Consider the following 25,024-nt stretch of genomic DNA (forward strand, 5'->3'; position numbering starts at 1 on the left):
CGGCGGGCGGCGGCGGCGGCGGCGGGGGGCTGCCCAAGCAGAGCCCCTTCCTCTACACCACGGCCTTCTGGCCCAAGAGCTCGGCGGCGGCGGCGGTGGCGGCGGCGGCGGCGGGGCCGCTGCAGCTGCAGCTGCCGTCGGCGCTGACGCTGCTGCCGCCGTCGTTCACCTCGCTGTGCCTGCCGGCTCAGAACTGGTGCGCCAAGTGCAACGCGTCCTTCCGCATGACCTCGGACCTGGTCTACCACATGCGCTCCCACCACAAGAAGGAGTACGCGCTGGAGCCCCTCGTCAAGCGCCGCCGCGAGGAGAAGCTCAAGTGCCCCATCTGCAACGAGTCCTTCCGCGAGCGCCACCACCTCTCCCGCCACATGACCTCCCACAACTAGCGGGGACACCCCCCGGCGCCGGGAACCCGCCCGGGACCCCCGCCTCTCCCACCCTTCCCCTTCGATGCACGCGTTTCCACAGTCCGGGGAGGGGCGGGAGGGCAGCGGGTGAGGAGGAGGAGGAGGAGGAGGTGAAAAAGAAGAAGAAGAAGAAGCAGAAAAATTAAGGTAAAATAAAAAAAATTAAAAAAAAAAAAAAGAGAGAGAGAGAGAGAGAGAGAAAAGAGAAGCACCGGGAAAAAGAAAACAAATCAAATGACTTAAAAAATACATTTTTTAAAATGTCATATATTGCAGCATATTGATGCATTTGTCATACGTTTCTACTTAAATTATTAAGCACTTATGGTTTAGATGTAATAATAATTCTATGTCAGGGTAAATTTTTATTTTGGATATGAAGCTAAGGGCGAGGGGAGCGCGGCGGGGCCGGCGGGCCGGGGTCCTGCATGCACCGGGCGCTACCCCCGTCCGGCCCCGCCGCCCGCGCCCCTTCCCCCGAGTGTCACTGGTGCCCGTGGAATGGAGTCTCGGTAGTTCCGTGTTACCTTCCCTTTCCCCTTTGGGTTTGGTTGGTTTTTTGTTTGATTTTTTTTTTTTTCCTCGCCCTTCTGGAAAAAAAAAAAAAAAGAAGAAAAAAAAGATTTATTAAACTTTATAGTTTATCCGGGTATGTTGGATGCTTTGACAATAAATGACTTTATTTTCTTCAAAGCACCTGGACGTTAATCGATGCGGGGGAGTGGGCGGTGACCGAGGGGGGCTCTCGGCTGCGCGGTGGCGGCGGTGTCCCCGGGCCGCGGGGAAGGCAGAAAAGCCCGGCCACGGCGCATGTTCTCGGTGCTCCCCTTCCCTGCTCGCCTGCCTTCCTTCGGCCCCTCCGACATCCGTCTGTCTGTGCATCTTTGCTTTTGTCCGGCGTTTTATTCAGCCTTTATTTCTCTCCTCCATCCTGTCTTTCCTCACCCCTTCGTCTTTTGGGTTGTCTTTAATTTCTTTCATTTTGCCTTTCTTTCTTTCTTTTTTTTTCCTTTCCTGTCTTTATTTCGTTTTTCTTTTTGCCCGTCTGTGGGTGGTCGCGGGCTTGCAGCGTGGCACAGCCACGGAGGCTGCCCGGAGGTTCTCTGGGGCGACAGGACCCAGCCCGCGGTGCCTCGGGAGCGCTTCAAGGGGCCAGGGCTGGGTCCCCTGTGTCCTGGTGCATTGCCAGGGTGGTGGCATCGCAGCCAGGGACTCCCGGCAGGACCAAGACAAGGGGTGCACAGCCTGGCAGCGGGTGCGTTCAGTGCCAGCCCCGCTTTGGGGGGCACGGGAGGGCACCGGGGGATGCACAGCCCGGGGATGTGCGGGAAACCCATTTCAACACGCTGCCTTCACCCTGGCACCGAGGCTGTGCCGGTGCACTGGCCGGGAAAATATCCCAAAGCCGGAGCTGTGCAGCAGGAGCCCACGGCAGAGCGTGACAGCCCCACGTAAACGGGGTCCAGGTGCCAGCGGCGCCGGCTGCCCTGGGGTTTGGGGTCTGCACGGGGTACCCGGACCTGCTGCAAAGCCTTTAAAGTCCTGGGAAGCGCCGGGGGCCTCACGCAGGACAGCCTAGCGAAGTCCCGGCCGCGGGCAGCCCAGCCTCCCGCTGATGTTGCCCGCTCTCCCAGCGCGCTGGCCCCGGCGCCGTGCCCATCCCCGCAAGCCACGCCAGGATCCGAAGCGGCGCCCCGCTCTCATTCCCTGCCTCTGGAATACGCACAGCCTCACCTGCTGCCGTTAACTGCGGGGGCGAGACACCGATTACCCGGTGGATCTTCCTTAGAAGCGGTGCCACCCCGCGCGTCCCGTTCCTGGGGGTTCCCGGGATGCCGAGGCGGGCTCGGGGATGCCGGGGGCGGCAGAGGCGGGTGGGCACCGCCACCTAGCGGGGCCGCCGCGGGGCCAGAGCGGCTCTGCCCGGGGCCCCGGCGGGCTCCTTCCCCGGCAGCGATGCTTCGCTTCCCCGGCAGCCCCGGGCCGGCTTCGGGGCCGGCTCCCGCCCGCAGCCGGGGAGATTCGCCGCGGCCGCGCTGGTTGTGCCGCCCCTGGCTCCCTGCGCTTGTCCGGGTGCTGCTGGAGGGATGGTGCTTCCCCCGCACGAAGGTGCACTCGGGAGCCACAGCTGCAGGTTTCACAGTCTCGTCCATCTGCCCCAAATATCGTATGGCTTTTCCCAGCCGTGTGCTGTGCCGCTGCCCTGGCAGCCCCAGCAGCGCCGTGAGTTCTGTGCGTTCCTTGTGGCTCTGTCAGAAGGCACTGCGCTGAGCCCCAGGATTTCTCCTTTTGGGGTTGGATCAGCCCCCCTAAAAACACTGTTAGACAATGCACCTGTGGTGCGGCGGGTGCTTGCTTTGTTACTGCCACACAAAGCTTGCACTGTTTCTGTCTAAAAGTACAAAAATCTACAGACTAGCAAATGTAATCCAGGACTTTGTTCTGCTGAAATAGGATATCGAACTCCAAAGTGATAAATCGAACTCCAAAGTGATAAATGAAACTCCAGCTAATGCTACCTGCACAAGCAGAACGTCCTGTAGTACCATGATCCTGTGGAGTTGGGTGTTTTGTGGAGAGGGTTCACAGAATTCCCCTTGGGCCATTTAGGATCAGGGCTTGGCCACAGCACGTCCCTCATTCCCCAGAGCCACGCTGGCTCTCCTCAGGTCAGGTCAGCACGGGTACCATTGCCACATATTGCCACATACTACTCCTTTGTCAACATTTCTGCTGCTTGGGAAAAAGGAAGAAAATCTCCCCTTTTATATATTTTTTTCCTTTTTTTTTTTCCTTTAAATGTCTTTCCCTGTCCGTGGTGGATGCTGTGCTGTGTCTCTGCACAGCACAGAAGCTGGCTGGGCTGTGGCACCAGCTGGCTTTCCTCCGTGCAGGGTCCTCACCCGACATCACAGCCCAGAAAATTCCCGCCTGGGCATTTCTCTGGGACAGAGTTGCCCCTGTAAGCCTCTGCCAGAGCCCACAGACGCATCTGCCTCTGAAACCCACCCACAAGGGGCATCTCTGCTGTGCTGCAGAGGAGCAGCAAGTAGGAGCTGGGAATGAGGACGAGCAGCCTTCAGATTTGGGGAGCCCCTTTGCTGTGCCCTGCAGCACTCAGACTGCTCCATCTTCCCTGTAGCTGGGCCACACTGCAAATCATAACAATGATAGTAATTCCAACAAATCCTGACTTTAATGCTGTTCCCGGGGAGCAGAAGGCAGCTTTGCACGCACAGAGGTTTCTGTTTGAAGGCGCAGCAGTCGGGCAGCCAGGGGCAGCAGACGCCCAGCCTGTGCACCTTTGGGCTGGAGCTGGGGGTAGCTGCCTGCCTCGGGGCCTGATCCCCTCCTGCCAAAGCCAGCAGGAGCTGTGCCTGTGTAGGTTTGGGAAGGGATTAGCACCGGGCAGCTGGACACAGGCACCTGAACTGTGGGCACGGGCTGTGCAGAAAGACACGTGGGTTCTTTCCCTTAGGTCTGGACAGAGCTGTGCAAGCGAGGCTTTCACAACCTCTGGGCCTGTGGAGGCCGTCCCAAAATCTGTGTGCTGGGTTTTGTGCTGATGTGAGGGTGCCGAGCAGCGTGCCGGACAGACGGACATCTGCTGCCACGGCTGCCAGGAGGCCGAGCTCCTCTTTGTGCAGTGCCTATCTCCAGTTCACCTCTAACTGTTACATTTGGAAAAGCAGCTACTAGGATTTCACTGCAATAGCCAGCTCTTGAAAACGTGTTGTTCAGCTGTGGATGTCTAGGAAAGGCTGAAGCAGTTCCCGTGTTTTGAAAGTCACATGAGCTGTACGGTATTTCTTCCCTGCTTTCCCTGCTGCTGAGGTCTGATTTGGCGTGGGGAAAGACCTGGCCCAGTACAGAACGTGTTGGTGGTGTGCTTAGAGCAAGTACAAACAAAAAGCAAAGAGCAGGGGGGATGTTTCTGTGAGATACACTGCAGGAATGCCTGGCGTGCTCTGAGCTTTATTTAAGGAGATAGTGCTTTTCACTTGTTAGAATTTTTCTTTCCTTATCCTGGCTTGTGGGGTAGCTTCTGAGTGATCTCGGTGACATCCGTGCCCATGGGGCACGTTAACCACTTGCACCTGTGCTTCCCCAGCACCTGAAGGTCATAATTAACTAAGAGGAGGGCAATCATCTTAATTAAATTCACCTGTGGTAACAGGTGTGGACAATCATCCTGATTAAATTAACCTGTTTTAAGGCACGTCCTCCTGCTGGACAGTTTGGTTCAGCAAAGCTCCTCAAGCAGCTGCAGCTCTCCCTGTTTCAGGCGTGGGGACACTTCCAGAGGGACATGCAGGGTGGCCTGGGGACCAGCCATCCCCATTTGACCGTGGTGAGTCTCCTTGGGGCACATCCTCCTTGCAAAGGTTTTGTTTCCAGGCTCTGCTGGCTGGGCTCATGTCTCCCCACGCTTTGCCTGGTGTATTTGTAAGTGGCAATTAGGTAGTGCCAGGCTGGCATCGGGAGGGGGGAGCGCTCCCGTGGTGCAGCTTGCAGGCCCGGTGCTCTGCAGCAGATCAAACAGGCTCAGAAGAGTCCTTCTCATCTTCAAATGGGGAATTTCACACTTGAAACACAGCTTATCCTCTCCATTTGCTGAGTTTTCTCTGTAACCGAGCCCTGAATAATTTAAATAACATAACATCAGCATTAGGCTTCTGAAGCTGCTGCTGTGTGTGCGAGGGCTGTGACTGCCAAAGGCAATCACACACAATTGCTCCAGGAACTTCGCTGTTACGTCTGCTTATTTATTTAGGTTTAAACCTCGTGTTTGCTCTGTTTTTATCTTGGTGTTCTTTGGGGCTTTTTTTGAGCCGTGCTGCAGGGGTATTTGAAATGGATGTGTTAGGCAGGGGAACAAAGAGGGGGCACCCAGAGCCACACGGGCCATGCCCACAGCACTGCTTGTGGGCTCTGGGAGGGTCCCAGCTGAAAAGAGGATGAAAACACGCTGCACACCACGGGGCCCTGTGTCAGGCACCTCTCCACGGGGAGGGGGGTTGGCTGATGCTCTGACGGGGTGAGGGAGTCCCCAGAGAAAGGGGAATGCTGTCCTGCAGTTGTCCTATTCCACAACAAGGAAAAGAGGAGTGCAGGCCATGAGTGAGCCCCAAGGGCTCTGCTGCCTCACTGGGACCCCAGAAAGGGTCAGGAGTGCTCGCTGCAGTGGGGTTCCTTCCAAAAACAGGTCTTGGAGAGCAGTCTGGGCAAGCCCACCTGGCTGGGGTTGCCTTCTTGGTGGCCCCCCCCCGCCTTGGAAGTTTGAGTTGTCAGGGAATTCTTCACTTGGCGGGGGTGGGGGGGAATAACAGGAGTGTGAGTGAGCAGAGGATGCCTGGCAGCCAGGTTGGCACCAGAAGTGCTGCTGGAAACTGTGAGGATGGACAGGAGGGTCAAAGCTGAGGGGGCTGGGCTTGCTGGTGACCCTCTGGGCACAGAAGCTTTTCTCACAGTGGATATCTCTGGCCCAGGCATGCAGGTGCCTCTTTTCTGCTCCTGGGCTGCTGCTGTGTCCGGTCACCCCCAGGATGGTAACTGTGAATGTTTTTGCTTTCACCTTTCACCCTCAGGGGCAGAAGTGTTTTCTGCTGCCCCAGATGGAGAACAGGGATTTTGCTGCCGTGATCCTGTACCAGCTGCAGCCTTTACACCGAGATGCCCAAGAGGAAAGCCTCCTGGAGCAAGGTGGCCGTGCCTCCCTCAGCTGTGCTGACACAGGAAGCCTGGCACAAACAGCACTCCAGAGGTGAGGAAGCCCTGCAGGTCCTCATCCTCCTCGTGGATCCGGATTGGGAATCAGCATGTGTGTGTAATTCAAGAGGAGGCGGGTAAGTGGAAGTCATGGCTTTTGCCAGGCAAACCACTACAGCTGGGAGAAGTAAACAAGGATTCGGTGCCCTGACCTTCCTGCAGGTATGTGCATCTATATATAGGGCTGTCTATGTATACATGTCTATATATAACACGTGTGCATATAGCTCCGTGGATACAGATCTGTGCTGAGAAATGGTCTGAAATGGCAGCAATGCTGTGAGATCATCTGCTCGCACCAGCCTGTGCCAGGTGTCACCCAGGCTGCCTACGGCTCCTCAAGTGCGTGTCCCCCTCGGTGCCCCCGACCTTCAGCTTCCTCGGGAGGCGAAGGTCACCCTCCGGCGTGCCACCGGCTCTGCCTCCTTCCTGCCGAACCCGATCCCTGGCCGCGTGGCCTGGATGAGCCCGCCAGCCGGGATCACCCCTGGGAAGGCCGGGGGGCAGTTCCTAGGTGGGCTTTAGGGGGCAGCCCCGGCTGCCAGGAGCGCTGCGGGCACCGAGGGGCGGAGTGGGGGCTGCGGGCAGGACAGGGCGCCTTTGGCCCGCCCTGGCTTTGCTAGAGGTGAGGTTTCCCCAGGGGCTTTGAGGACCTGGAGCCGCCCCAGGAGCTGAGGAAGGCATAATCCATGCGGAGTTGTGCCAGAGGGATGGATGGGCTGCTGCTGCGGGGTCTCCTGTGTGGCGGTGCTGTGCAGTCGCTGTCTTAGTGCATGGGGAGGAGCACGGCCGCTGGTGCTGGGGGCACCTGGGACGTGTGTGGTCACCCTGACGGTGGCCGTGTACCCTTGCCCGGGAACCGAGGAGGATGTTGTGGACCGACGAGGGCCACCCCGCTTCCCGCAGGCCGTGATGCCGTTGGGGGGCGGTGATGGGACCCCCGTTATCCCCAGGGGCCGAGCGGGCCCCGTGGGTGAGGGAGAGCAGCTCTGCGGCTCGGGGGCTGCCCCGAGCCCCCTGCCCGAGGCTGGGCTGGGCGCGCAGCTGCCGTGTCACCCCCGAACCCCAGGCGGGGGGCTGCAACCCGAGCCTGTCCCCAGGGTCCCGCAGCCCCGTGGCCTCGTCCCGGCGAGGAGGACAAGTTAATTCCCAGATAGATGCGCCCCGAGCCCCGCATCTGCCGCGGGGATGGGGGGGGTGGTGGGGGGCGTGGGGCCTGGCACAGGTGCGGGGCCGCCGCCCGGTTATAAATAGCGGGGAGGGGCGGCCCGGCTCCCCCCGTGCTCGGTCCCCCCCTCCAGGGCTCGGAGCGGAGCGGGATGCGGCGCCCTCCCTCCCTCCTCCCGCCCGCCGGCAGCATGAGCCCGTCCTTCCTCCTCCTCCTCCTCCTCCTCGCCCTGCCCGCCCGCGCCCGGCGAGAGCAGGTGCCCGGCGGGGCGCAGCGGGGCCGCAACGCCCCCGCGTCTTCCTCCTCCTCCTCTTCCTCCTCCCCGGCGGCGGCGGCGGGGCCGAGCCGCTTCCCGCGGAGCCGCCCGGATCGGCGGCGGGGCCGGCTGTACTGCCGGGTGGGCATCGGCTTCCACCTCCAGCTGCACCCCGACGGCCGCGTGGACGGCGCCCACGACGCGAGTCCGCTCAGTGAGTGGGGAGCGGGAGGTCTGGGGGGGCTGCCGGCGCCGAGCATCCCTGTCCTGATCCTGTGCTGTCTTCCCACGGCCGCGGGGCTGACACAGCCCCTGGCCGCTGTCGCCCTCGCCCGCGGCGGGCTGCAGCCCTGGCGGGCCGGGAAGGGGTGCAGGGGGCTGTGCCCTGCGGGCTCCGGGAGAGCTGCCGGCCTGCCGCCGGGAAGTGCTGCCCGGCCCGGGGAAGTGAGCCCCTGGGGATGTGCGAGAGCCTGAGGTGTGTGCCCTGCCACCGCAGCCCCTCGCCGGGCACCTGGGGCAGGAGATGCTGCCCCTTTCTGGTCCTTTCCCCGTGGGACTTTTCCATCCCTCTCGCTGCATTCTCATTCTCCCAGCACAGCGGTAGGATAATACTGGGTTTAAAAATAGGACTGAGGCTGACGTTCCCCTGAGAGAAAGCTGTGCTAACTCATGGCTTATCCTCCGGTCGGAGATGCCATGATATCCTGCTGGAGGGAATGAAATGGCAGGTGGGGATGAAAAATCCCCTCAGGAGCCCGAGGGCTCAGGCCCGAGGTGCCCCTGGCGGCTCAGCTGTCGGGAGCGCTCACGCTGCCACATCTGCCCAGGACCGAGGGATTTGGGGCCCAGGCCGTGCCGTGGCCCCAGGCAGGAGAGCAGCCCCTGGGTAGGAATGCCAGGAGCTCTGGAGCTCGATGGGCACAGCAGGCACGTGGCCTGGAGGGGTTCAGAGGATGCACAGGAAAAGGGGCCCCCACCCCACGGCTGCTTTGGGAGACAGGGGGCTTGGCAGGGCCGGCAGAAGTTTGGTGCTACAGCTGTCCTGCAGAGACCTGAATTATGTGCAGTTCCTTCCTCCCTGACCCGAGCTATCCCCCCCGGAAAGGCCACAGCACCACCAGCTCCACACGTGGGAGCAGAGCCAGCCCTGGCTGGGCACAGCGGGGCTGTGCCGGGCTGTGGCACTCAGGAGGCCCTTAGGAGGAAGAAGTTGGCTTTTGGCAGGGAAACCCTCTGGGGTTTTGGCCTCTGGGAAATAGGGCTTGACCCCGGGAACCCCAAGGAACGGGAGGAGTGTGTCTGCCACGGCAGCAGGGCCACCCCGCGAAGGGCAGGAGGCTTTGGGGTGCCCCTGGGGACAGAGAGGTGTTTGACAAGGGGGCTGCCGAGCCTCCTGGCCCGTGGCACGAGGGGTGTGGCAGCCCCTAACCCCCCCAAGGTGCCCCCAGGCCCTTGGTGCTGGGCCGTGGGTGCCTCAGGGGGATGCGCTCCCTCCTTAAAATAAACGTGGGAAGTGGTGATCCGATACCCAGCCTTGGGGGACTTAACGTGGCTCGGTGGTGGCTCCCGGCACGTTAATCCCACGGCCCTCTGGGGGCCGGCCGGGATGCTCTGCGGGCTCCTCCCGCTGGGACCGGGGCCACAGGGCCCCTGGGGCTGCGGCTGGGCAGCAGTGCCGGCTCCCCGGGCTGCAGGGGGGTGCTCTGGGGATGTGGTGCTGCTCCCCAGCTGGCAGGGCTTGGGGGATGCCCGGCCCTCTGCCCGGGGAGGAGAGGTGTGGGTGCTGCTGCTGAGGGATGCTCCGAGGCTGCAGCTCTTCTGCCGGATGAGTTGCAGGTCCTGCGTGCCCCATCAGGGGCCAGAATCCCCATCAGGCTCAGGAAAGTCGCGTTATTTCCATTGTGTGCGTGGGTGCTGCTGCTGCGGGATGCTCGGAGGCTGCAGCTCTTCTGCCGGATGAGTTGCAGGTCCTGCGTGCCCCATCAGGGGCCAGAATCCCCATCAGGCTCAGGAAAGTCGCGTTATTTCCATTGTGCTGGGCTGCACAGTGCCCCAGGCTGGGCTGTGAGGGAGCCTCAGAGGTGCTCCAGTCCCAGCTGGCTTGTGGGACGCTTGGGGGGCAGCTCTGATCCCAGCAGGCTGGTGTGGGTCATTTCCCCAGGGGTTAACTTGCTCCACCGCAGCCCAGCCAGGAATTGTGCCCCAAAATGGGACTTTAAAAAAAAAAAACCTGCACAAGTCCCAGCCACCAGCCCGTATCCATCCCAGAGTGGATGGAGGCCGCTCTGCGAGGCAGAGGGATGGAGCAGGAGCTGGGTGGAGCCAGGCAGCTGAGGAGCAGGGACGTGGGAGAGGAAATGCAAACCTGTCAGACTAAGCTGTATTTATTTTTTTCTCTGTCACGCCGATGTGAAAAGAACTGTGATTTATTCTGGGATTTCTGTCATCCTAGGTATTTTGGAAATATTTGCTGTGTCTCAGGGGATTGTAGGAATACGAGGAGTTTTCAGCAACAAATTTTTAGCGATGTCAAAAAAAGGAAAACTCCATGCAAGTGTAAGTAAACCCCCCACCCTTACCAGTGCGTGTGCTGTATGACAGGCTTGGTGGCACCTCCGCAGGGGCTGGCAGGCACGGAGGGGACAGGCGGAGCCGCAGCCCCCCGAGCCCACCTTCCTGCCCGGAGCCTTGGAGCGCCTGCAGCGGCGGCAGAGCCTGCTCTCCGAGCACGGCAGGGTTATTTTTAGCCGCCGCTGCTGCCGCAGATCGCGCAGAAGGCTTTGGCCAAATGTCTCCCGGCGCCGGCAGCCCCGCGGCCGGGCTGGCTCTGCCCCCCGGGACACGGAGCCCCGGCAGGTGAGGTCCGGGCTGCGCAGGTGGGGAGATCCCGGGAACTTTTCTCCGCGGGGCGCTGTCCTGGAGGCTCAGGTTGTTGTGCTTTTCCCAGCTCTCAGTGTCGAATGAATCCGTGAGCTGGTTTCGCTGCTTGTTTCAGCCCCAGGATGCTGCTTCCCTGTTTCTGCTCCAGAGGCCGTTTGAGCCAACGCAGTGCTCACACCTCTGAAAGGTGTGTGGGATGTGCCACTGCACCCAAGGGCATTTGTAAGGCAGCAGCTTGTCCCTGAAGGTGCTTCCCGGAGAGCCCGGCCAGGGATGAGAGCTGGGCAAAGGGAAAAGGCTGGTACCCACCCCGCAGCTCCCAGACAAACCTCCCGGTGCCAGGGCGGATGTCACGGCTGTGCTTGCAGATCTCTTCCAGGGGGATTTATGAACTCACCTCTCTCTCCTCTAAGTCTTTTTGGTGTCTTGCTCCTGCAGCCTAGTGATTAAGGGTGAGCCATGGCTTGCTTCTTTTAAGGAATCAAGTAGGAGCATGAATGGGATCTGGGGGAAAAGGGGAATGGTTCCGTGGAGGAAAAAACATGAGGTGAGAGCAGAGGGGCAGAGCAGGAGCAGAGGGCAAGGATGGAGAGGAGAGGGAAGCAGGCAGAGCGCGATGGCCGGACCCTCCAGAGCCTTCCCCTCTGGCGTACAATGGGCCTCTTATCTGAGCTGAAGCCTTGATTTATGCCCTGGCACAGGCAGAAATTAAATCAAGCCTCGTTGGTGCACGGTTAATTGTTGAGACACAAAGAGCAGGGCCAGAGAGGGACCTCAGTCAGGAGGGTCAGGGCAGGGGTGAGGACACACGGTGCCCCGCTCGGGTGAAAGCTGCAAATTTGTAGAAACTTGACCCAAATGTCTAAAGATTGCTGGGCTAAACAATGCCAATAATGCAAACCCAGCATCTGTTGTTCTTTGCTGCGCTGGCAGGATGGAGGTTATTTCATGGCCTAATGAGCTCCAAGCAGCACAAAGCACGTCCTGTGCCCGTCACTCAGGGCAGCGCTTTGATACGGGAGTCAGGCCGGGGGCTTCGGCTGAACCAGACTAAAGTCATTCCTGCAGGAATCTGGGCTCCTTCAAAACTCGCTCTCGGGCCCTGCTCCATCCCAGCTCGGGGTTTTACAGACTCCCTCCTCCTCCTTTTCTTTTCTTTTCTTTTTTTTTTTAATGCCAGCTTAATTAAATTACCGAGTGGTTCATTTTTAGAGGCACCAGCTTCAGAAGATGACAGATATCCCGGCAATTATCAGTTGCGTGCACAGATGGCTTTTTCCTCGTTGGTAAATCCTCGCTCTCCTGTTTGTCCATTTTTAGCACGGAGCGGGTGGGAGGGGTGTTGTGCCTGTCCAGCACGGACTCCGGGGGGACAGATTTGCCCAGGTAATTCTCCTTTCCCAGGAGCTTCCACAACGCCGCATTCCTCGCTGGGGCAAACCTCTGCTCAACTAGGTTTTGACATTTAATTGACTCCAGGACTGCTCTGGAGCTCTGCAGAGCGAGTCTGATGCCAGCCATCGTGCTGTGGCTGCCCCCCCGTCCTATTCCCTATAGGAAATTTTTTCCCATTTTTTCTCAGGGAAAGAATGGGTTTTTCCAGGCTGGAGCGGTGCAGTGATGAGCTGAGAGGCTGGGACCTGGGCAAGTCTGACAGGATGATGGTGAGGCAGCAGTTGGTGCGCTTCCCAGGGCAGGGCAGGCGCTTCCCAGGCTCGTGGGACATCCTGCCTGAGCACTGGGGCTTCAGGGAGCACAGAGGGCCAGCCAAGCCTTGCTGGGGAAGGTGAAGGCCTGTGCATGGGGCAGACAGCAGGGAGAAGGAAGGTGGGGAGAGCAGAAATGAGCCACAGAGGTGATGTCCCTTGGGATCAGCAAGCTAAAGAAGGCCTAGTTCCAAGTGCTGTGAGGCAGAATGTGTGTGGCAGGTTGTGGGCTCTGTCACTTGTGCTGTAAGGCTCAACCTCTTGGGTTAAATCTGGGCTTTTGAGTGCTTTCCTTGTGGTCACCGGTCACAAAGCCCTGCTGGATGTGTTCTGGGTGGCTGGTTTTGGAGCTGGAGAGCTTAGCATCTTCTCACATCAGTGGTGTGGAGGTGTTGCTGTGAAATGGAGCTGGGGGAGCTTTTGGGGCACCAGGTTCCGTGCCTGCCATCAGGTTAAAGCGTGGCGGGATCTTGGGGAGGGGCTGCCAGCAGATACAGACGGGGATCCCGGGGCTGTGGGCACGCAGGTGCCGTGCTGGGCTCTGCTCTTTGGCTTTGGAATGCCTTTATTCCCAGCAAAGCCCAAACCTGGCTGGCAAGCAGCTCCTGAGCTATCTGCCCCGGGGGTTTTCCAAGCACTCAGGTGCCTGGCACCCTCGGTGTTGGTGCCCCGTGTTTCCAGCCGCTCCGTAGGGCCGGCTTTGGGGGACAGCTGCCCCCCGGCCCTCTCCAGCGGTGTCCCCTGTGTGTCCCCCCCTCCGCAGGCTCGCTTCACGGTGGACTGCCACTTCCGAGAGCGCTTCCAGGAGAACAGCTACAACACCTACGCCTCGGCCGTGCACCGCAGCCCGCGCTCGGGCCGCCCGTGGTACGTGGCGCTCAACAAGCGCGGCAAGGCCAAGCGCGGCTGCAGCCCCCGCGCCCGGCCCCAGCACGTCTCCACGCACTTCTTGCCCCGCTTCTGGCAGCCGCAGCCCCCCGAGCTCGCCTTCACCGTCGCCCTCCCCGAGAAGAAGCCCCCGCCGCCCAAGGCCAAGGCGGCTCCGTCCCCGCCTCGCAGGAGCCCCGGCAAGTACCGGCTGAAGTTCCGCTTTGGCTAGCGCGGGATGGGGCAGCTGAGCCCACGGGGACCGTGTCTCCCTCGGCACGTGGACACCGGGAGCTCCCGGGCGGCTGGGCCGGCCTCGAGGTCTGCTCCTCACCAGACAGGTCCCAGAGGGAGCGGCTCGGGCTTGCCCAAGAGAATTGCCGCGGTGAGCTGAGAGCGCTGGACGGGCCTCGGGTTGGCGTTCTGTTGCTGGGAGAAGCAGGAAGGTACCTCTCCAGCCAACTTATTTTCCTACCTTATTTTCACTAGTGACTCCTTTGACAATCATCTTCACGCGAGAGAGATGTTCAGAGCCAAGCGGTTTTGTTTGTTTTTCTTGCATCTCCTTCTTGCTGCACTTTTTCCTCCGACCATACCTCAGGCACCGTGCATCCAGGTCTGTCCCCTTCCCTTCTCCTGGAAGCCAGCTCTTCCCTTCCACAGATTAAACCCGGAGACCGAGCCCTGCAAACTCTGTCGCCTTACCTGTGCTGCGGGGCGGTCCTTAACCCTTTGTTGGCAATAAGAGACGTGCGGGTCTATTCTGTGGGGGTCACAGGCCGGGGCGGGGTGGCTGTTTGCAGCCCGCTCCCGGCACTCTCTCCCGTTCTTCCCTGGACAGCTGGAGGAGCGAGTCTCCTCCTGTCCATCCGAGTACGGATTCGATGCCTGCTTTAAAATACCTCTGCCCCGGTGCCGGGGCATTCCCGCTCCCTGGAGGAGTCCCCCCGCAGGTATCCCCACAGGATAGAGATGCCTGTGGCCCCCAGGTGCCCACCGGTTTTGTCCAATGGTTTTTTGCTGCTGATTTATTTTACCGCTCTCAATACATTTGCAGAGGCAGGGAGCAAGGTTTTTGTTCCTCAGCGAGCGTGGCGATGTGGCAATAAACGCTGTTACAGCTGCTTGTCCCCTGGGGAGCGTTTCTCCCACGCTGGCAGCCCAGATGTGGAATTGTTTCTCGGTCGTGGTGTGATGTGGGGGGTAGCTGTGCACATGGAGCTGGCAGTGGGCATTGAGCAGTGCTGCTGTACGCACAGGCACTGGTAGCATTGAACCTCACCGGTGAAGCCTTAACAGGAGCTCAGGCTGGCAGAGCCCCTCAGGACCTGGGCCCTGCCAGCGTCCAGCAGCAATAATCAGCCTCCTCTCCGCATCTGATTGTGGTACAAATGGCTTGGGATCATGGGCTTCCTACACTGGGATCGTGGTTCTTTGCCTTTGCCATCCTCTGGCAGCCCCAGGCCGGACACGCGTGCTCCACGTGCGAGGATGGATGGGGACGCTGGAATAAAACTGCTGTGTTTAATTTTATAACCTGGCCGTGTCATCTCTTGCCTTCTCCGTGCCTCCTTCTCTTCCCCTGAAGGAAAAAGCCAGTGCTGCATGGCTGCTCCGTGTATTTCTGTCGGGGTGGGGCTGGCCGGGCGGTGTCGGTGGTGGGCTGGAGCAGAGCTGAAGGGATGGGTGAGCTCCCTTGGCTGTGCCCCGGGGTGTTGGGCTCCTCTGGGCGAGCAGGGGTGTCCTGCACTCCCCGTCGCTTCCAGCTGGGCTGTCTGACTGTGCCGGGACAGAATCCAAGTGCTTGGTGCTCAGTGCATCTCCATGAGCTGATGGAATCCGAGCCTTTGCGGGTGCTGCCCCAGCCCAGGCAGGTAAGGGAGGAGTGAATGTGCTGGTCTTGCTGGGCCTGCATCCCTTCAGAGGAAACAAGGTATTGGTTTAATCTTTTTTTTTTTACAGAAAAGTGGGGGGGGAAAAACCCCAAAAGCTGGTGTTTTGCTGTTGTGGTAATAACTGAAACTTAGTCGTGCTATTGAAGCAAAGAGGTCTGTGCCAGGGGGAGAGCAGGCTCAGGGAATCCAGCAGACACTCCCTGTTCTTGCTGGACACTCTTCTTTAGGGGAATTCACTGTGCTTGCTCAGCAGCAGGGGACTGAAGGCCTTGAATGTGGTCAATATTTCTGTTCAATTTGAACTTAAAACTATTTTTTTTTGGGAGTGTTTTTTCTGTTTCTCTCTCACTTTTCAACTACCTCAGAGGGACCACTGCAGTGCTGGGGAGAACAATCCAGAAACTCAAGAAGGTCAAGAGGATTCCCAAGTTCCTTTCCAGACAATTGCTGCCTTCAGAGGAGGTGCAAATCCACGTGGAGCTGGGAAGGGAGATGTGAGGAGTGCAGTGAGCTGGCACTGTCCCCCAGCTCCTTGGTTTGGAGACAGTCATTGACCTTCTGAGAGGAAAAAAGCATTCCCATCCTTTTTCACCCTGCAGTCACCCCTGCCAGGGGTGTATGTCTTGTTCCAGATGCCCCAGGAGGATTTGTGTGTGTCCTCACACAAACGGAGGCTTTGGCTTGAAAGGAGCATCCTTTAGCAGGAGAGCGAGAGGAAGAGGATTTCCTATGGAGCTGGCGAGTTTGGGCAGGTGAGAAAAGGACAATTAACAAATGTAAGAGCTGAAGGGCGCCTCGGGGGTCTCCGGGAGGGCCGGGGCAGGGCTGTGACCAGGGCAGGCTGTGCGCAGCCCCCAAACCCACCTCCAAGAGGAACCCCGGCGGGAGGAGCGGGGCATCCTCCGCTCCTGGGGCGGCTCCCCAAGGTAAGGGCTTCACCTGCGCCCTCCTTCCCAAGCTGCGGCCCCCAGGTGTGTGCTTGCCAAGGCGCCGGGCTCCGGGGAATGAAGAGCGGGCGTCTGTGCGGCTGTGGGCGCTGTCACCAGGTGCGCGGTGCTCTCCCCGGGATGTCTTGCCTTGTTGCGGTGCGTCCCCGCTCCTCCGTGCGCGACTCCGCTCCCCTTGGAAAAGCCTTGGAGCCCTGTGGCGATGCACTCCCCAAAAGTCTCTGCCAAGGGCAGCTCAGGCAGAGCTTATGCAATTTTGGGCTTTTTAATTTTTTTCCTTTTTTTTTTTTTTTTTTTTTGAGCTCTGCCTTCTCACACTTTCCGCAGCTGTGAAAACGGAGTCTGCCCCGGGAATTCTGGGCTTTGCAGCCACGTATTATCGTACCCTGCGCCTGGTTCCCTCTGATTTTTTTTGTTCTTGCCCTTTCTCCACTCCGGTTCCCTGGCGTGTACGTCTTCAAACACTTAACTTGTGTGCCTGCCTGGCCTCTTGAGGAAAATACATTAACTGCTGCCATAAATAGTAGTTTGGGGGGGACCTTGCTACGAGGAGCTAAAAAACATTTTTATAGCACTCGGGTTGTCAGCATAGCTGCTGAACGGTGGAGCCACTGAGTAGCTTCGTTGTCCTGTGTAATTTTCCCTTTTTTCTGCTGCTGTGGGATGATTATGGCATAATTTAATAGCATGTGTCAAACGTCTTTGGTAGCATTTGTGGGCCAGGAACTACGTGTGCTGCGTAGTTCAGCTATTGCCATGCCTCATGTGCTATCCTGTTTCAAGCTCCTTATTCAGGCAAAAACTGATTTTTTTAAAATGCATTTTAATTTTTTTTTTTTTTAATATTACGCAGGGTTGACTCTTCACAGAATCCTAGAATCCCAGAATGGTTTTCCTTGAGAAGGATGTTAAAAATCATCTCATTCCACACCCCTGCCATGAGCAGGGACAGCTTGCACTGGACTGGGTTGCTCCAAGTGCTGTCTAATCTCACCCTGAACGTACCCAAGGAAAACAATGGGAGTGTTTTAGTCCACAGCTGGGACACAGGACCACGGGTTGCTCACCCAGGAGAGGGGCTGCTGGGGTCCAGACAGAGAGGAGCCAGCTGGTAAGTGACATCCTGTGTCCTCTTTGGTGGACAAACTTGTGTTTAATGGTTTTAGGAGCACCTGAGAGTGAACAGCCTCGGTTACAAGGAGGCTCCCATAGCTAGACCTCATTCTCCTGAGGAATTGTGCTCACCTTTGGCCTTTGAACGAGGAGGGGTGACTGGCCAGGGCAGGGTGTTGTGGGTTCCAGCAGCACTCCCAGGGCTCCAGCTTTGGGGTGTAATGCAGAACCCAGCAATATTCCTGCTGGGCAAACGCGGAGGGAGAGGAACGGCAAGCGGCGAAGCTGGGCTGTGCTCCTGAAATCCCAGATGGAACCGATCCAAACTGCACCTGGGCTTGAGTTCCATCAGCCAGGGGAGGGAGGGAACCCTGGTGCCAGCCATCCTGGGGGCACTGGGCAGGTCTTACCATTTCTCTGCCATCACTGGCGTTGTGTGACCCTCCCTTGGCCAGAGAGGGCAGAAAATGGGGCAGGAGGGGGGAGCTCATCTTGTTTCTGCCAGCTCCAGGCTTGGGGCAGCTGCAGAACACTTAGGGTTCAAATAATCCTGCCCAAATACTTGGGTCAGCTTGGACCTCACTTGGGTGCTTTTGGATCCCTCTGTGCCACCCTTCCTCTGATCCTTTAGCTGCGAGGTGTGGGCTCAGAAACACCTGCCCCTCCTGGATGCACTTTGGCACATTTAAATTCAGATTCCTAGGAAAGAAATCAGCTCTAATGAAAAAGTGTTCTGCTTAGAAAGCAGATGTTGTGGCACACTTGTTAAAAGAATGTCTTGCACTTTGTTTCTTCTATTTTTTTTTTTTAACCCTGTTTTTAGGAGGACCCCTAAACTGGAAAATTAAAAGTGAGGGAGAAAATGGTGCTGTTCATTTCATTTTAAGTTGTGCACTGGGTGTTATGCCAAGTGATTCCACCAAAATATAATCTGAATAATTGACCTTCAGGCCTCTGCATGGCTGAAGGAAGGAGGGAGCCTCCCACAGCTCCAGCTGAGGATGATACTGGCTGCTTGAAACCCTTGGTCCAGAACTGGGAGAGCTGCAAGAACAGCTCTTCTTCTTCCTGTCCATCACTGGGCAGAATATTAAGGTGATGCTGCTCTAATTGCTTTATTTTGTTTTTTTTTTCCCCTGGCTTTTTAATGTGTTTCCAAGCCGTGCAGGGAGGGGCAGGTTGCTGGGTGGCACAGTTTATCCTGGCACAGAAATGGGCATTGTGTGTGTGTGTGTGCTTCCAGGCTAATCCAGGAGTGACATGGAAATCCTGAGATCATTCCCAGCCTTGGCTGCCCAGGCTTCTGAACAAGCCTGGCAGGTGTTTGTTTCATGGCTATGAGGTATCACAGGTGTCATTTGTATCACAGATGTCTGCCCATAGGTTTTGGTATCAAATTGTGAGGGTTTATGCCTGGGGACCCCTCGGGTCACTGGGCCTGCAAGTCATCCCTCAAGCACAGAAACCAAGCATTTTTTCATAATTCCAGGTGCTATAATTAGTAATTATATTACTAATAAAATGAAAAGTATCTTTTAAGGAGGCTTAGGTGTTTGGTTACCTTGTGCTGTAGAGAGGGGATTTGTTAGGCTGGCGGGAATGTTTTCTCACCTGGAGGTGTGTTACAATAATCAACATAAGACTTAATTTTCATTAATTTCATAAATTTCATTAATTAACTTAATTTTCATTCATTTAACCTAATTTTCATCACTTTTTACCTGTTGGTTTTTTTTTTTTCTTCATAGTTTGGGGAAAATATTTGGCTTAAATGACTCAAATGTTTTTAAGTGCTTGCTTTCTACAGGGGTGCTCTGTCATCCTCTTATGGATCCTCAGGCAAATGAAACTGGAATCTGGGAAAAGGCCTGTGGATTCCTGCAGTTCGTGGTCTGCTGGGTGAAGGTTCTTTGGGCAAAATAGCCATGGAGAAAGTGTGAACTCCAGCTAAGATCAGCTAAATACTAAGGAAAGAAAAATGGTTTCAAAAGAATTGGGGTGGTTCTTTTTCTTTTTGGCTGGCTGTGCCTGAGGCAGGGATGCTCCAATGACTGTGCCTGCTTCCAGCTCTCTCCACCAAAGGAACACACACACTCAAAGCACCAGATTTGGGCTGTTGTGCACGCAGGGAAAGCCCAAGCAGCTCAGGGCTGCAGTCTTGTGGGGAGCAGCTGTTGTAAGCTACAGGCAGATGACCACTAGGCATACCCAGAGGTTCCTATTCATAGCTCCCCTCCTTCCCAAATTGGGGTTTTTCTGCCCCAAAGCAGGCTGCCAGCCCGCTAGAGGGTTTTTTCCCCCTGTCCAAATTGCCATCCCACTGTGGAAAGTAGTTAAAAAAGATGCTTCTGAGAAACTGATGTCAAGTGTCTTTCATCGTTGCTGCCTGAGTACCAGGGCTGGGAACAAATGCATTTGCTTTGACTTGACAGCTGGGGTTTGTGTTCTTTTCCTCTGCTAATTTGTTCCTGCAGCCTCTTCCTTTTTCACCTGCTGTTCCCTGCAGTTTTGCTTTTTTTTGCCTCCCAGAAACCTGGTGCTTATTTCCACTGTGCTTTTCTAGCTCCTGGCTCTTGCTCTTCTGCAGCACTCGTGGGTCCCCCAGCCCTCTCCTTGTCCTTTCTTTTCCTTGGCTGCTGTGTTTTTGCCCTGGTGACGGGCTGTTTGCCTTGTGCCCAGGGATGGAAGCACCTGCCCTCTCCCAGGGCTCCTTTCTCAGCCTTCTTTCAGTGGCACAGGGCTGGGGAATTGCTCTCCAGAGGGCTTGTTCTGGTCTCAGAACTCTTCTTTTGTGTTTGGGAAGACCCAGGCCATCAAAGGAGGACAGTGGCAGGAGGCGTGGAGCTCAGGGTCTGTGTTATTAAAATCCCTCCTGATTTTATTTTCTTTATTTTATTTTTTTTACTTTAGTTTTTTACTTTATTTCTTTGTTTTATTTTTTACTTTATTTTCTGTTCAGGCCTTTCAGGCATGCCCAACTATCCCTAAATTGAAAGGCAGCGTGTAGCTCTCCCCTGAACTTTTCCATGCTCTCTGATGCTACATAATTTTTGTCTCTGCAGTGACACAAGGCTTGATCCCTAACTAAGAAAGAAGCAGGGCTGAAATTTCATTTTTAAATTGTTTTATTTTTTTATCCTGCCGCTGAGAGGAGGGGGAAGGCAGCAGGGCTGGCACTGGGTCACATCCAGGGAGCACGGGCACCACATTGGAGTACTTGACATTTTCTTAAAACTTGTGACCTGGGTTAGGCTGTGGGGCTTTTTTTTTGGTTTTTTTTTTAGAGAAAATCAGAGCAGTAGGTTTAGCCCACAAAAGATCAAAGCGGTTTTACCAGAAGCTGGACAGAGTTGTCTAATTTTTCCTCCTCCAAGCTTGAGTTTTTCCTGCCCTTCTCAATGTCTGCTGCGTTGGGTGTGCCAGGGAGGGCTGGGTTCCTCACAAATGGTTTGAGGAGTTGTGTTGTTGGACACAACTGCTTTGGTGATGGGTCACAGAGAGGGAGAAGAGACATCACTTTTTGTCATCTTGAGTTTTTCCATCCAGGCACACAGGAGTGGCTCCGTGCTGGCGCAGTTCTCTGACAAACAGCAATTTTTGAGAGGTTTGAGCCTTAAGAGCTGCTCCACTGTGTCTCAATTGACAAGATCTGGTCCTAAAGACCCAGGCAGATGAGGGGGAAAAAGAAACCTCTGTTTTTCATGGAAAACCCTCTGTTACTCCTCGTATATTCTGCTGCATTCCTCGTATATTCTATTCCTTTTAGCTCTGTTGTATCATTGTGCACGACGTGCTGTCTGCTATTTTTCTAGCGGAATGTATTTGAGGTTTAGATTAAGGATGAGGAGCTGGGTCTGTTCGCTGCAGAATCTTGTAGTAAGGCCTGGGCTGGTGGCCGCTCTCAGCAGGAGTTTTTTATTCCCATGGTGTCAGATCCAAGTGCTGCCCTCATCCAGGGCGGGAAACCTCCGGCACCGGACCGGCCGTGTGTGAGGCTGACCCCGGTCAGTGATCGGCCACAGCTGAGGGTTTGTGCCCCGCTCTGAGCCGGGACAGCCCAGGGTGACACACACGCTGCCTTTGGTACATGCCGAGCTTTTACGAGCCCCCCGAGCCTCCCCCGGGATGTGGCTGAGATGGAACACCAGCTCCAGGGGTGCCTCTGTGCCGTGCTGGGAGTGTTTGCTGGGAATGGGCCTCATCCCTGGAGTGTCCTTCTGTCCCTGGGCTGCAGACAGAGCTTGGGGCTGGTCAGGCTCAGAGCTGGGTGGCAGAAGTCCCTGAGGACTGGGGTGGGTTTGCACTGCAGGGAGTGAATGCCCCTTCCCAAATCAGCCCAACACAGCCCTTACAGAAATATTTTATTATTTACTTCCCTTTGTGGCAATTTAATCTCGAAATCGTTACGAGGATTTGGAGAAGAGTACAGGGCAGGGACAGCGCGCGGGAGGGCTGCGTTTGGGGAAGGGGGTGCTGGGAGCTGCGCCCTCCCGCGCTCCTGTAGCTGCCGCAGGGAGGAGCCCGCTGTGCCAAGGCCTGTTTCAGCGCATCCCCAGCCGTTCCCGAGCCCGTCCTGCCCTGGATGTGTCCCGGCTCCCGCTGTGTTCCCGCTCGGGCCGGGCCGGGCCGGGCGCTCGCCGCGCCTCACCGCTGCCGCCTGCCGGCCGCGCCGCGCCACTGCACACGGAGCGGCGCATGCGCACTGCCACGAGGGGAGCGCTGGGGACACCTGCCGGCTGAAATGCGGTACTGCAGCGCCACGGCGCGCATGCGCGTTGACATCAGACACGCCCACCATGTCACATGTTCAGTGAGGGCAAACTGGAGCATGCGCAGTGGCGAGCAGACGCCCCGCACCACGTGGTGTCTAAGGGCGGAACAGCCCCCCCATGAAGCGCATGCGCGGTGGCGTTCCCGCGCGCAGTGCTGCCGCCCTGTGGGGAGCGGCGGCGCTGCGGGCGCTGAGGGACGCGGAGCCCCGAGCCGCCCTGCCCGGCAGCGCCGCACGCCCGGGGGGACAGCGACGGCGGCCAGCGCCGGTGGGGCCCGCAGCCGCGCTGAGGGTGAGCGGGGACCGGGAGGAGCCGTGGGGAGCAGGCGGCGGCGCTGAGGGGAGCGGGGGTGGCGCTGTGAGGGCGCGGCGGGGGCTGCGGGCGGCGCCGCGGGGTTTGGTTTGTTAACGTGAAGGGGGAAAGCGGGGAGCGAGGTGGTATAAAATCATTGCGGGTGATCGGGCAGGCGAGCCAGGGCTCGGGGGAGGGAGGGAGTCGCGTTCCTGAGCTCCTCGAGTTCCTCTTCCCTCAGGAGCTGTCGTGAGGAGGTTCCCGTTTGGAGCTGGGCTCCAGAGAGAAGGAACCTGAGGTTGTCGCTCCTGGTAAAACTGTAAGTGTGTGAAGCTTGCCAGTGACTCGCGTGGATGCGTTAACTACTGAAAATGGTGATTTTTATTTTCTCTGTGCACGAACCAGTTGGCTTTCCCCGCAGGGTTCCCTGAATTGGGATCCAGAGCATCCTGAGGCTCCTGGTGCTTGAGGCTGCGATGTTTGGCAGGTAGAAAACGTCGCTGTCTGACCTGGGTTTGGATCTGCCTTCCCAGAGGGACTCAGGGTGGGAAAAGGCCAGCAGGGTGGTGGGAAGGGCTTTGTCCCACGCCTGGACAGCATCACGGAGGGGATGCTTTTGAAATGTCTCTTGTCTTGGCTTTCCCAGCTCGGCTGTTCGCTGAATGGGGCGTGGAGTGAGGAGGTCTCTGTTGGGATACTGGGAGACAGAGACACTCCTGGCTGGTGTGTCCTGGGAGGGCAGGGAGATCTGGCACTGGCAGTTCGGGTGTGGGGCTGTTCAGTCCATCCAGGGCTGCCAGTGTGGCTCGGGACACTGGCACTGGGTGCTTGGCTGCTGCTGGAAATGAGCAGCTGGGGCTGTGCTGGCTGTAGATTCGTGTCCTGCCTGGCCTCAGCTCTGTGCTGCAGGTGCACACTGGGCAGGTTCGGGGCCTGGAGTATCCCAGCTTCATCATCCTTTGTCACCGTTTGTGTCCTTGCAGAGGAGAGGAGTCTGTGCTTGGCTGCTGGCTCCCTGCAGAGCCCAGCCCTGATGTTCCTCAGCACTGGTTACTCTGCACGTGCGATGGAAAACGCACCTTTGGAGAAACTGCTGTTGTCTTGTAGGCCTGCACAAGTGCTGGGTCTCCAAGAGTGGTTTGGGGGGTTGACAGAGCAGAGCAGGACTGGACAAATCAGCTGCAGCAGGCTGAGGACCATCCCCTGTGATTTATGAAACACAGTGACCCAAACCTGTGGCAGTGATTCCGAGTAAGAGTTGGACTTTTCCTTCTCAGGATCACTGGGGAGCGTGGGACGAGAACTGAGCCATAACTTCCTGCAGGCCCCCCTAGCAGGGAGAGGAGCAGCAAACTCTGCTGGAAGAATACCCACGGGATGATGACCTACACTTTGGAAGCCAGTCTGGGAAGGAAACCACGTTATTTTGAAGGAAAACCTCAGGTGGAACACGTGGGGAAGGATTTATTGATGAGAGATGTCTTGACAGCGAGAAATAGGTTGGTGTTGGGTTTTTTTACATGAGCAGAGCATCTGGAAGCACTCCAGGAAGGCGATGGATAGTGAGGAGCTGAGGACATGCTGGGGATGGCTGCTGCCTCGTCTGCTGCTCCTGCACTCCCAGCTGGTTTGGCTCCTGTTAAAATTGCCACTTTCTGCAGAGCTGCATCAATATTCTCCTGCTCGGGGGAGGATTGCCCTGCGTTCTTGGCTTTTTGGGAATTTTCCTGGGAGCGTCGTGCTCTTGGTGTTGTGTTCAGCCGGAGCAGTGCCTCTGGTCCCTTTCTCCAGGAGAGGCTGGAGCTTGGATTCCTCTCTCTGAGGTGGCCCTGGTGCTAAAGGCAGTTCTTCCAAGGGCAAAGGCAGGAGTGCTCCGGGAGGCAGGAGTGGCTGTGACACTGAGCAGGTGCTCCCTGCTTCCTCTCCTTTGGCTCTCCTGCTGGAAATACAAGCGCCCTTCCCCTCCATCCCTTCCATAATCCCGGGGTCACTGTTTATCCTGCTGTGGCTGGCTGCTGGGCAGAGGAGGTGCTGCCTCAGGGGTGGTTGCACACAGCCATGAGCTTCAAGCAGAGGATTCCCCCAAAATGCCCTGCCAGGGGGAGGTGGGGTGTTCCTGGGGCTCCCACCTGACCCGCTGGAAGCTGGCAGACACGAGGGCCGTGTTCCCCAGCGTGCCAAAAACTCCCTCTGGCAGTGGGGCTGCCCCTCCAGCCTCCTGTGCTCCCCAAATCTCCCTGCCCGGGGCAGTGCAAGCAGTGCTCCCGCAGGTTTCCTCTCCAGCCCGTTGTCCTGATTCATGCCTTTTCCTGATTCTTGCTTTTCGGGAGCAGGGACTTTGCCCCTGCAATTCCGTGCTCGGCTGTCACAACTTTATGTCACCTCCTTTGTCTTTCCCCCTTCGTTCTTATTTTTGCCCTTTCCTCGCTGTCGCGCTCTCTCTACACCTTCAGGCTTCCAGCCGAGTGCTTTCCTGGCCTCTTAATGAAAATATTTTTGCCCTTTTCCTGCTGTCTCACTGCTCTCTACACCTTCAGGCTTCCAGCCGAGTGCTTTCCTGGCCTCTTAATGAAAATAAATTAATAAATGCAGGAACTAGAGACTTGGGAGGGATGGGGGGGCTTGTCTTGCCCTAAGGACCCAAAAACTCCTTTCTGAGCGTTCCATTGTCACTGTGATTTATTAGCAGTAGGTCCCAGGGCGAAATCCTATTTCTGGCTGCGGCTTTAGGCGCAAAGTGATTTTTAAAAATGATTTTTCCCTGTGGTGCGAGTAACCCGATGGAAGCGCGGAACTCCCGCCCCTCCGGCCGCCCGGGCCCCGCCCCTCCGGCCGCCCGGGCCCCACGTATTATGTTTGCTCAAGTTCGATTGGTGTACTGAAAACTGTGTGGTTTTGCGTACGTGGAGATGTGGAATGAGTCCTCGGAGCGCTCTGGATACACAGCAGA

The 25,024-nt window shown here is 57.3% G+C and overlaps 2 protein-coding genes and 1 long non-coding RNA gene across 7 annotated transcripts in view; all 3 read left to right on the plus strand.

Annotated features, from left to right (window-relative positions):
- PRDM8 (PR/SET domain 8) overlaps window positions 1-529 on the plus strand; it is a 4,636-nt gene extending 4,107 nt beyond the window's left edge. Inside the window, exon 5 of the mRNA XM_041427348.1 lies at window positions 5-529. Coding sequence (XP_041283282.1) covers window positions 5-389 — 385 coding nt within the window. The 3' untranslated portion in view covers window positions 390-529. The remainder of the gene's footprint in view (window positions 1-4) is intronic.
- A 5,742-nt stretch (window positions 530-6,271) lies between these two features.
- FGF5 (fibroblast growth factor 5) lies at window positions 6,272-14,559 on the plus strand. Of its 5 annotated transcripts, XM_041427401.1 has the most exons (4): window positions 7,039-7,817; window positions 10,056-10,159; window positions 12,953-13,056; window positions 13,157-13,667. In XM_041427401.1, exons 1-4 carry the CDS (start codon window positions 7,499-7,501, stop codon window positions 13,269-13,271), a joined length of 642 nt encoding a protein of 213 aa, XP_041283335.1. In that variant the 5' UTR covers window positions 7,039-7,498; the 3' UTR covers window positions 13,272-13,667. The 5 variants fall into 5 exon arrangements, with proteins under 5 accessions (XP_041283337.1, XP_041283336.1, XP_041283335.1 ...); XM_041427403.1 differs by lacking the exon at window positions 7,039-7,817 and adding an exon at window positions 6,272-6,341 and having other exon boundaries at window positions 12,953-13,667; XM_041427402.1 differs by lacking the exon at window positions 7,039-7,817 and adding an exon at window positions 6,678-6,804 and having other exon boundaries at window positions 12,953-13,667.
- Window positions 14,560-21,950: 7,391 nt separating this feature from the next.
- LOC121348187 lies at window positions 21,951-24,536 on the plus strand. Its single transcript, XR_005954351.1, has 4 exons — window positions 21,951-22,074; window positions 22,316-22,393; window positions 22,496-22,561; window positions 23,352-24,536. It is a non-coding gene; the product is annotated as an uncharacterized LOC121348187 (long non-coding RNA).
- Window positions 24,537-25,024: the final 488 nt, after the last annotated feature.

This window comes from Onychostruthus taczanowskii, unplaced genomic scaffold, assembly GCF_017590055.1.
Source record: "Onychostruthus taczanowskii isolate IOZ18803 unplaced genomic scaffold, ASM1759005v1 scaffold114, whole genome shotgun sequence".
NCBI classification, from domain to species: domain Eukaryota; kingdom Metazoa; phylum Chordata; class Aves; order Passeriformes; family Passeridae; genus Onychostruthus; species Onychostruthus taczanowskii.